The sequence below is a fragment of the Hyperolius riggenbachi genome, chromosome 6, assembly GCF_040937935.1.
Source record: "Hyperolius riggenbachi isolate aHypRig1 chromosome 6, aHypRig1.pri, whole genome shotgun sequence".
Classification (NCBI taxonomy): domain Eukaryota; kingdom Metazoa; phylum Chordata; class Amphibia; order Anura; family Hyperoliidae; genus Hyperolius; species Hyperolius riggenbachi.
The window spans coordinates 119,427,400-119,439,905 of NC_090651.1; the positions used below are offsets into that span (position 1 = coordinate 119,427,400).

Here is a 12,506-nt window from a genome sequence, read left to right on the forward strand (position 1 = left end):
TATATATATATATATATATATATATATATATATATATATATATATATATATATACACACACACACACACACACACACACACACACACACACACACACACACTGTACAGCGCTGCGTAATATGTCGGCGCTATATAAATACTAAATAATTATAATAATAATAAAAACCCCACACAGACTAATTAATGCTCTCAGACATTTGTGGATTTGGCCATAAAGTAATATTAGGTTCCCCACCCTTTATCAAAACCAGACTGTTTGAAAATGCCTTTATTTCCATATTCAGACTCAGGCCTGGAATTCACTAGAGCATTTTTGAAGTGTTTAGGGAACACTTTAAATCGCTAGTGATTTCCCTAATCGCTCTGCCAATGTAAATGGATGGGGTAGATTCCATTAGCGCGATTGCAATTAAGAAAATCGCAATCACAGGACATTCAGCATTTTGGGAGCGTTTCCATTCTAATGAGTTGACTAGAAGCGGGGAAATCACTCGCAAAATCGCTTGCAAAACTCTATAACAAAGCGCTACCTAGTGTTTTGCACTTTCTAGTGGGTTCCAGACCTCAAAAACGGCAACACACTATTCAGTAAAGCTGGCCATACACAATCAGATTTTTACTGGTAGACTATTACCATGATTAAATCTGGATGTTATCCCTCCCGCAACAAACCGCATCAATCGTAGGATCGATCTATTTGCGGCAAAAGTCGATCGACATTAATCATTTATGCCGCGAGGACGTGAGCTTCACGTCCGTGGTGGCAGCTGCTAGAGACGCAGGGACGCGATACTCACGTCCCTGCAGTTTGGTGGGGTTTGACCGCTTTGCAGGAGGTCAGGCGGGCAGATGCCCTCGATCGCACTGCTGCTGGGAGCAGAGGAGATTGGCTGCAGGCAACAAAAGTCCCCTAAGCCAATCTGTACATTACCGCCGAGAATAAACATGTTTTTTGTTCAAAAACAGTGTTTATTCTTAAATAGAGCCATGATTTCCGGTTAAATCTCCCACTGTGATTTCCGCCGCCTGATCGTTAAATTTATGAATGGGAACAAAGTTCCCATTCATTAATCTCCCCGCCGGCACTGTGATTGCAGGTTTCCAATGGAAGCCTGCGTCACTTCCCTAGTTACAATGTAACAACACATTGTATCCTATATAGCAGGGCTGTGGAGTCGGTCCAAAAATCCACCAACTCCGACTCAGACTCCTCAGTTTAGGATTCCACCGACTTCGACTCCGACTCCTCTAATTTGCATATTACAATTTTGTTGATTAAAAGTATGTAACATGAAATTCGTCTCTCAACTGCCAACGCTTAGGAATTTTACAAGACAACTGAAGTGAGAAGGATATGTAGACTACTATATTTATTCCCTTTAGACTAAAACTAGTCCTTGGTAAGAGTAAAAGGTACAGACCGGAACAAAGAACATCTAATAGTCCCTAGGCAATGTAAGTGTGTGTACATGTAAGAATGATGTGCAGGTGCTCTGCAGGGGAATGAGGAGATTCTTCCTCTATTATACATTCTTCATGCACAATCTGAACCAGTTTTATGGGTGATAGACAACACCTCTGTGTTCAATGTGCACAACATTCTCAGTGGATTCCCTGCAGCTCTGTGGGGAGTGCATATGTAGTGTATAGTACTACTGTGTAACAAAGTAAACCTGAGACAGATGAAATTAAAGTTTTATACATACCTGGGGCTTCCTCCAGCCGCCTTCAGGATAATCAGTCCCTCGTTGTCCTCCTCCACCACCTGGATCTTCTGCTAGGAGTCCAGGTACTTGAGCCAGTCGGGTGTAGTGCGCATGCACACACTCCGCCGCCAGGAGCATACTACACCTGTGCCGCACTATTGCGCAGGTGCAGAATGTTCCTGGCTGTGGGAGCGGCATGCGGCCGGACAGCGCTGACTGGCTGAATTACCAGGACTCATAGCAGAAGATCCGGGTGGTGGAGGACAGCGAGGGACTGATTAGCCTGAAGGGGGCTGGAGGAAGCCCCAGGTATGTATAAAACTTTACTTTTCATCTGTCTCAGGTACCCTTTTATTTGTAGTCACCAAACCAAATTTTAACAACATATCAAATTATTTGATTTCATCAGCAAAGGGAGTGCAGACATTTGCATAAATCAGCATCAATGCAGAATTATTTCCATCTCATTGACCATCTCTATTAGTGACATGGCTACACGTCAGGCTTTATTCTTACAGCATAGATGTTATTTAGTATATATAAGAGATTTCTGTGTACACATCATTTATACAGTCACAATCAGATATGTATATCTGACCTTAAAAATACGGGGACTGCTTTATTGAAGCAGCACAAGTAACTAATTTTGATTGGTTTATTTCATTTTTGTGGACTAAGCACAGCTATTACTGTATATATACTGTATATATACATTATTTTTAATGACTATTATCTGAGAAATAGAACATTTTATCATATTTTCTATTTTAATTACAGTTACAAATTCATTAGGAGTCGGAGTCGGTGCATTTTTTCCCGACTCCGACTCCAGGCACCCAAAATTGCCCGACTCCACAGCCCTGCTATATAGCATACAAAGAACGCTAACAGGATTTTTACTCAGCTGTGGCCAAATAGTAAAATAATAATAATAATAATAAAATATCTATGTCAAGAGGGCATATAATTATTTAATAATGGGCTAAAAAAAAGTGATGGATGTAAAACTGAAAAAATGCACCTTTATTTCCAAATAATACTAGGGATATAATTTTAACGTTGCAATAACTGGGACAAATGGCCAAATAAAATGTGTGTATTTTAATTACGGTAGCATGAATAATTTTAAAACTATAATGGCTGAAAATGTAAAAAAAAAAAAGTTTCCCATTTTTTCTTATTCACATTATAATGCATTTAGAATAACAAAAGAAAGCCGAATTGGTGGCGAAAAAAACAAGGTATAGATCATTTTGTTGTGATAAGTAGTGATAAAGTTATTGGGGAATGAATGGGAGGCACGCTGAAATGTGAAAATTCCTCTCGTCCATAAGGTGAAAAATATCCACGGGCTGAAATGGTTAAAATGGGACGGGATGGTAAATTTCAGTTGATCAGACGCAGCGTGGGAGCAGCAGTAGACCGATGGCTCATAGTGTTGCATTGTATTGAAGAGTACAACACTGCAGTTGGATTTCACATATAAATTATTTTTCTTTAACACCATTAAATATTAGATAGGATTTCAGCAAAAATCTTTCCCATACGGATCTCACTACTGCAGCAGCTAACTTTGTAGAGCCTAGTGCAGTACAAAGCTATTGCAAACCTCAATCGCACACAAGTGCCCATAGTCCCTCCCCCTGAATTTCCAGCGGGAATCATCAAACAAAGAACTTACTTTTCTAATGTATATATACAGTTTATATTTTTATCCTATTGATCAAAAATGCTATAGCATTGATAGCTTTTCATTAGATTAGATGTTCCTATCAAATTCAAGGTCTGATCATTTGTAAAAATTACAAGGTGTGTGGTCATCTTTACTCAAGACATGTTAAAAACTGCTGCTTAGTTGTTAAAATGACACCAAGCACATTGTTTCTAAAGGTGCCCATACATAAGAAGATAATGGGCAGATTCGACAAAGACACATTTACCTCTACTCCAATCCGATTAGAGATACGTTTTTCTCTTTGTCGAAGCTGCCCATATACTGCAGGCTGATTCCTGTCCGATTTCAGCATGAAATCTTAAAGGACAACTGTAGGGAGAGGTATAAGGAGGTTGCCATATTTATTCCTCCTTAATACTAGTTTCCTGGCAGCCCTGCTAACGTCTTTGGATGCAATATTGTCTGAATAACACCAGAAACAAGCATGCAGCTAATCTTGTCAGTTCCAACATTCATGTCGGAAACACCTGATATGCTGCATGCTTGTTCAGGGGCTATGGCTAAAAGTATTAGAGACAGGATTAGCAGGACAGCTAGGCAACTGGTATTGCACAAAAGGAAAAAAAAACATGGCCGCCTCCCTACAGTTGTCCTTTAAGGGAATCGGCTGAGCCCACCGTGTCCCCCCACCCCTGTGTGTGCATTTATACATTACCTGTGTCAGCCTCCACGCGGTGTCCATAACCTTTGGGCGGCGCTCTGTACACGCCACTGGCGCATAGCGTCTAACTTAAGAAGCTATGCACCATTAGACGCTATGCGCAAGTGGCGTATACGGAGGGCGCCTGGAGGTTACGGACACCGCGTGGAGGCGGACACAGGACAGGTAATGTATAAATACACCCATGGAGGGACACATTTATACATTACAGCAGTAGTGGCAGGAGTCTCGTCGCTTGTTCCAAAATTGGCTGCCGCACACCCGATCAGGAGAAAGGTTTACGATTATGGTGCATCCCATTACTGTTGCACACCGTCACACATTCCCACAGTGCTAAGATTAGATGTGACCTTGCCCAGTGTCATTAACTCTGAAGCCCCTTTTACACTTAACGACACTTTTTTTGTATTCAAATAGTAGAGAAAGTCCGCTCAACCTTTGATACCTGGAACAAGGTGCTGGATATTAGAAGGCAAAACAGGAACAGAGGAAAATGTCCGCACTCTCACAGGTATAGTCCAAGGGTCTTTATTCACACCAATTCGCACATACAGGAATGGCTGACATGTTTCGGATATAATCCTTACTCATAGCCTAGACACTGACATCTTAGTGGACCATATATACTGGCAGGACCGCCCCGAAAGGCGTGTGCTGACACTGCCTCAAACTCAAATTAAAGGCACAAGCCTAAAATCCATTAGAATATATCCACTATACGTTTAAAAAGATAACATAAATACAATAACACATTTAGAAAAATACAAAAATACAAAAGTACAAAACTGTTAATACGATATCAGTATACAAAGTTAATGTCCCACCTGGCGTTTAAGCCAGACGGCTCCCTAGTGCCCATCTGTAAAATCCAAAATGCTTCCCTTATCCGTAGTCTTTTATATATATCCCCTCGTCTAGGGGAAACCATAACCCTCTCTATCCCCTGAAACGTAAAGCCCCTCATAACACCATCATGTTTCTCTCTGAAATGCCTCGCCACATTGCTGATATTATCCGTCTTCCATGAGGCCCCATTATAATGCTCGGAAATCCTTTGTCTTAAACAACGCGTAGTGCAACCCACATACTGTAGGTTGCAAAGTGTGCATGAGACCACATAGATGACGGATTTCGTATTACAGTTAATATACTGTCGCAAAGGAAAAAAGTTTTTTGTTTAGCAAATGACGAGACAATACGTGAGGAATGATGGTGAATGCAAAAGTTACAGGTGGAGAAGCCACACTTATATGACCCAACAGTGGACAGCCAGGTGGGTCGCACTGGAGCAATAGAAGACTGGAAAAGACTGGGGGAAAGGGTAGAACCCAAAGAGGGAGCCTTCTTATAAGCAAACCTGCAGCCTGGTTTGAGTACCTGACATAGCTTGTCATCTGCGAATAACACGGGGATATATTTCTTGATTACCCCTATAACTTTATTATATTGTTGGCTATATGTAGTGACAAAATTGACAGAAATAGCATCAGGGTCATGCACCAATAAGCTGTTAGACTTATCCCTCAAAAGTTCACCCCTATCCCTGGAAGTGGCAATTTTCTGGGCCCTGTCCAGATCTGAATCAGGATATCCCCTTGCTTTGAATCGTGATCTAAGGGTAGAAAACTCATGTGCTTTTTTTGATTGTATTGTCCACTGTTGGGTCATATAAGTGTGGCTTCTCCACCTGTAACTTTTGCATTCACCATCATTCCTCACGTATTGTCTCGTCATTTGCTAAACAAAAAACTTTTTTCCTTTGCGACAGTATATTAACTGTAATACGAAATCCGTCATCTATGTGGTCTCATGCACACTTTGCAACCTACAGTATGTGGGTTGCACTACGCGTTGTTTAAGACAAAGGATTTCCGAGCATTATAATGGGGCCTCATGGAAGACGGATAATATCAGCAATGTGGCGAGGCATTTCAGAGAGAAACATGATGGTGTTATGAGGGGCTTTACGTTTCAGGGGATAGAGAGGGTTATGGTTTCCCCTAGACGAGGGGATATATATAAAAGACTACGGATAAGGGAAGCATTTTGGATTTTACAGATGGGCACTAGGGAGCCGTCTGGCTTAAACGCCAGGTGGGACATTAACTTTGTATACTGATATCGTATTAACAGTTTTGTACTTTTGTATTTTTGTATTTTTCTAAATGTGTTATTGTATTTATGTTATCTTTTTAAACGTATAGTGGATATATTCTAATGGATTTTAGGCTTGTGCCTTTAATTTGAGTTTGAGGCAGTGTCAGCACACGCCTTTCGGGGCGGTCCTGCCAGTATATATGGTCCACTAAGATGTCAGTGTCTAGGCTATGAGTAAGGATTATATCCGAAACATGTCAGCCATTCCTGTATGTGCGAATTGGTGTGAATAAAGACCCTTGGACTATACCTGTGAGAGTGCGGACATTTTCCTCTGTTACTTTTTTTGTATTGCGTTACCCTTTCTGCACACAGGGTAATGCAACGGCGAAAGAAGTGTATGGGGCCCAGTACATTAAACGCGTCATGTCAGAAGCTTCTAATTCATGCATGTAAGTCAATGGGCGACGCAGAAACTTTAAATATATGTATTACTGGGGGACATTTACTTTAAATCCATCTTCTGAATAGGCTCATTACAATGTAAGATGCATCTAACTCCTTGGAAGTCATGCAGTCCTGTATCCATAAAAAAGTGTGTGTGTGTGCGTGTGTTCCAATTGTGTATCCATAAAAAAGTGTGTGTGTGTTCCAATTGTGTATCCATAAAAAAGTGTGTGTGTTCCAATTGTGTATCCATAAAAAAGTGTGTGTGTGGCTGCACCATTTACCAAACAATAGTGCTGGTACCCAAGTATCCAGCTCCTTAATAAATTATACATAGGTTGTGTTGGAGCACATGCTGAAGATGCATTCATTAGCTACAGAACCTATTCTCTCCTGAGACTTTAATAAACTATAAATATTTTATGAACAATTCAAAAGAACTGCCTGACTCATCAATATATAAAACTGAATGTAAAAACACTATATCCTTCAGGTATTGTCCTATAGTGGCTATAGTGGTTACCGGAGCAATGTACTTACCTCACCAACAAGCATCTCGTAGATGAGGACTCCCAGCCCCCACCAGTCCACTGCTCTAGTGTATGAGGTTTCAGTAAGTACTTCTGGAGCCAGGAATTCTGGGGTTCCACAAAAAGTGCTAGTTCTATCTCCAAAGCCCATGCCTGAAGAGAAAACAACATGTTATAATAAATTAGTCCGTGAAATCAGATCCATACAAGGATGGACATATAACACATGCGGATCATCTTTGCAAATCAGTTTTAATTTCTAGCCATTAACGTTCGACTGCATTGTAGTCCAAAGAGGTCAGATATAATGTACAGGTAGTCCCCAACTTACGAATGACCCGCCGATTATGAATGGCCCAAAAATGTGAAATTTGATTCTGTGGGAATGAGGCCTTTTTTTTTTCAGAAAGACCTTGGAGGTTTTTGATTTTTTTAAAATCGGGGAGGGCTGCTATCAAGCCGGGCTTGCGCCTGCACCGTGAGTTCCGACCCCAGTGACTTGGAAGAGGCTGCCGGGGGGCTCTTTAGGTAAGAAGGAGGTGGGGCAGAGGAGAACAGGGGGGGCGGTAGCTATCAGGACAGGTCCCCATACTTGACTGCTCCCTGTTTCTCCTAATAGCTTCAGCTCTGGTTTCCTTTAAGGTGATCCATTTTGGAAAATGTATTAAAAATAAAAAACGGAGAAATCACATGTATATGAGTATTAAGCAAGTATTAACCACTTCATTACCAGTGGTCGGCTATGGGAAGCATCATTGCACAGCCATCTTAAGATCTCTCCAGAGATGCTCAATCGGATTCAAGTGTAGCAGTAGGAGAACAGAGGCGCCAGCAGGATAAAAGTGGATAAAAACTTTAAAATTTGCTGGGAGGAAGTGGTGGACTTACCTCCATAAAGCAGACACGAAAGACTGTCTGAATAGTAGTCACATTTATTAATTAGTACCCCAAAACAGTGCAACGCGTTTCGCAGGCCCAGCCCGCTTCATCAGGCAATAAAAATGGGGACAAGACAGAATTTCAGCAATAGCAGGTGTAGCGCCTCAGTCTTTCGTGTCTGCTTTATGGAGGTAAGTCCACCACTTCCTCCCAGTAAATTTTAAAGTTTTTATCCACTTTTATCCTGCTGGCGCCTCTGTTCTCCTACTGCTATACCGTGTCCACCCCTGGTGGAGGGGTGATCTACCCCCTTTCGCATCTACAGAGAGCGACTTCTTATCCCTGAGTGAGGACAGGTCTAATCTCCTCACCTGCCTATACAGTGGTTGCCTGTGTGGTAACCCATGTTTGTGAGTATAATTTTCTCACGATAACCTTTAATTCATTTATGCTTAACATACTACACTATATTGGGCTCTCGGTTTCTCTACACTTTATTTGGATTCAAGTGTAGGCTCAGGTCAGGCTAATCAAGGATATTAACAGAATTGTCTTGAAGCCGCTCCTTTGCTATCATGACTGTGTGCTTAGGGTCGTTCCCCTGCTGAAAGATGAACCGTTGCCCCAGTCTGAGTTCAAGAGCAATCTGGAGCAGGTTTTCATCTAGGATGTCTCCATACATTGCTGCAGTCACCTTTCCCTTTAACCTGACTAGTACCCAGTCCCTGCTGCTGAAAAACATCCCCACAAGATGATACTATCATCACACTTCACCTTAGGGATGGTATTGGCCTGGTAATGAGCGTTGTCCAATTTCCTCCAAAAGTGATGCCTAGCATTCAAGCTAAACAGTTGAATCTGTGTCATCAGACTAGAACATTTTGTTTCTCATGGTCAGAGTCCTTCAGGTTCCCTTTGGTAAACTCCAGGCCGGCTGCCATGTGCCTTTTAATAAGGAGTGGCTTCAGTCAGGCCACTTTACCATACAGGCCTGGCTAGTGGATTGTTGCTGAGATGGTTGTCCTTATGGAAGGGTCTCCTCTCTCCACAGAGGAGGTCTGGTCACCTCCCTGACTAAGGCCTTTCTCCCTCGATCGCTCAGTTTAGATGGCCGGCGGCAAGTCTTGGGGGTTTTGCCAACAAGGAGCTTGTCGGCAGCATGAGAATGAAAGGGGTGTGCTTTTCAGGACAGGGATGCCTGCAGAACATCCTCTCAAACGTTAAGAATTCCCCCTCCCTGCCTTTATGTGCCCTGGACTGCCTCTCCCCAGCCCCTTCTCCGCCACTCTGTGTTGTGCAAGCAGAAGCATAGAGCAGGGAAGCAGCGTCGTGACCCCGGGATCACAGCCATTTTTTTTTTCCTATAAACCGAAACCAGCAGATTGAAGTATATATTTTTTAAAGTTTTGCCACCGGCTCGGGTCCTCTGAAGTGATTTTTTAAATAAAAAACAGATATTCATCTAAGGAGAGGGAAGGCTCGGGAAGGCTCTATAGAGCTCTCCCATTCTCCCCTTGGTCTTTGTGTTCCCCCGCAGGCTGCTCCACTCGAATCTCCCGCCGCAGGAAACGTCAGCAATCTTTGTAAGCACTCATGTTCACAAAGACCGGTGGCTCTGTACTGCGCATGCGCAAGTGTGCCAGAGAGGGCGCTCACGTGTGCGCAGTGGCCCATCTTTGGAAGCCCGAGTGCTTCCGAAGACTACTGAAGTATCCCCAACCCGGAAGAGAGCAGCACATGCATGACCAATTGATCGTGGACTACTAAAGGGGGGGGTAGTCTGCGGGAGAATACGGAGAGTGGCAGGAGAACGGAAAGGCTCTATAGGACCCAGAGCCTTCCCTCTACTTACGTGAGCATCTGTTTTTTATTTAAAAATTTGCTTCAGACTCCCTTTAAGAACACAGGTTCATCTCTGTGCTACACTATAATTATCAGAAACTTAGTATAAAAACCATGCAAATTACCTTCTTTACAAAGACCAAAATCAGCAATTTTCACAAATCCTTCTGTATCCAACAGCAGATTGTCCAACTTCAAATCCCTAGAAGAATATGGAAAGAGATAGGAGTTTTAATTCCACAGTCACAAGCAGATAATATATTTATAAAGTGTGATGATCAAAGATAAACTGTAGCTGAAATAGAGTGGGCAGAACCGAGAAAATAACTTCCTTTACGATTTTCTCAAGGGTGTTACAAAAGGACAGACAGCAATAATAATAATGATGTAAAGGGAAAAAGAAAGCCCATATATACAGCACCACTGGAAACGGTACAAAAAAGTTTATTCCAATATACTGACAAATAATAATAATTGACACAATGAGATTCAAAGAATCAAATAAAACCAATTAAAATGCGACCAAATCCATATCCTGCTGAGGAAATATCATATAATACAATACTATAAGTGATAGCATCATAGTACATCAATTAGTAATGAAAAAATAAATATATATATAAATACCAGCAAAGTGGGCTTCTGATAAAAGCCCAGCAATGCTTGAACCCGGGTTCAGTAATATTAGTGCAAAAATACTGTGCAAAGTGGCAAATAGGAATAAACAATGCATATGGTGTACAAAAATATATATATATATACATGAAATGTGCAAATGGCTGCAAACGACACTATATAGGAGCAGCCTATAGAGTAAAGTGCATAGGTAGAAAAAGTAAGAGTGCAAAAAATGGAGGATACTTATGCCCAAGTATAGCTGGTATGATGCAACAGCAGGAGAAGAGATAGGCACCCCTCAGGACGACCCCGCTAGCTCCGCGGGCGTAACCCCGCTTTGAAGGAGAGTGGCGGTGTCCTCTTTCCTTCAAAGCGGGGTTACGCCCGCGGAGCTAGCGGGGTCGTCCTGAGGGGTGCCTATCTCTTCTCCTGCTGTTGCATCATACCAGCTATACTTGGGCATAAGTATCCTCCATTTTTTGCACTCTTACTTTTTCTACCTATGCACTTTACTCTATAGGCTGCTCCTATATAGTGTCGTTTGCAGCCATTTGCACATTTCATGTATATGTTACGGCCAGAACCCGAAGTTTGGCCAGAACTAGAAGTGGCCGGCCACTTCGGGTTCTGGCCGGCCAATGTGCGAACTGGCCGCTGCGCTGCGGCCAATGTGAGAAATGCAACAATTCCTGTAAGGTTAATGGGATGTTGTGGCCGCAGCGCAGCGGGCAAATGTATCACACATCTTTACTTTATTCAATGACATTAAGCCGCCCGGCTTTTTCTCTGCCTCTCTCGTCCCCCCCCCCCTCTCTCTCTTCTTCTCTTATGGGCAGCCGGGCGGGGACACGCGTGTCCCTCCGGAGTCGTTCGTCGCGGCAGGGGAATCCTGCCGTTCTTGCAGAGCGGGTGCTGGCAGAAGCGATGTCTGCAGCCTCCCCGCTCTGCTCTCCTGCCGCGACGAACGACTCTCCTGGACACGCGTGTCCCCCGCCCGGCTGCCCATAAGAGAAGGAAGAGAGAGAGGCGAGGGGAGGAGAGAGAGGCGAGGGGAAAAGAGAAAGCGGGGAAAAAGCCGGTCGGCTTAATGTCATTGAATAAAGTAAAGATGTGTGATACATTTGCCCGCTGCGCTGCGGCCACAACATCCCATTAACTTTACAGGAATTGTTGCATTTCTCACATTGGCCGCAGCGCAGCGGCCAGTTCGCACATTGGCCGGCCAGAACCCGAAGTGGCCGGCCACTTCTAGTTCTGGCCAAACTTCGGGTTCTGGCCGTAACATATATATATATATATTTTTGTACACCATATGCATTGTTTATTCCTATTTGCCACTTTGCACAGTATTTTTGCACTAATATTACTGAACCCGGGTTCAAGCATTGCTGGGCTTTTATCAGAAGCCCACTTTGCTGGTATTTATATATATATATTTATTTTTTCATTACTAATTGATGTACTATGATGCTATCACTTATAGTATTGTATTATATGATATTTCCTCAGCAGGATATGGATTTGGTCGCATTTTAATTGGTTTTATTTGATTCTTTGAATCTCATTGTGTCATTTATTATTATTTGTCAGTATATTGGAATAAACTCTTTTGTACCGTTTCCAGTGGTGCTGTATATATGGGCTTTCTTTTTCCCTTTACATTTTATATTTGAGCCCTAGCACGCCAGTTGTTGTATTTACATTTGCAAGGGTTGCGGACATAAATTGCAATAATAATAATGATGCAATTAATATGGACACAGACAGCAATAAAAGTGATAGTGGTCATATCTTCAAAATACCTGGCTTGGTTTAAACTAAAAGTGAACTAAAACAGAAATGTACACTCATACAAACCACCAGGTCACTTGTAAACATTTCCAGATTTTTACAAACTACTGCAGATCTTTATCAATATTTGTTGTGAATCTAGAGAGGCAGAACTTTCAATATGAACGTGGAAGAGACTTTAGTCACATGATCACCTCCTG

At 42.4% G+C, this 12,506-nt stretch overlaps 1 protein-coding gene across 3 annotated transcripts in view; it reads right to left on the reverse strand.

Moving 5' to 3' along the window:
• PKN2 (protein kinase N2) overlaps positions 1-12,506 on the reverse strand; it is a 242,299-nt gene that overhangs the window by 26,998 nt on the left and 202,795 nt on the right. For all 3 annotated transcript variants that reach the window (XM_068239844.1, XM_068239843.1, XM_068239845.1), the window contains 2 exons: positions 10,023-10,099; positions 7,187-7,329 (listed from right to left, as the gene is read on the reverse strand). In XM_068239844.1, the coding sequence (XP_068095945.1) occupies positions 7,187-7,329; positions 10,023-10,099 (220 nt within the window). The remainder of the gene's footprint in view (positions 1-7,186; positions 7,330-10,022; positions 10,100-12,506) is intronic.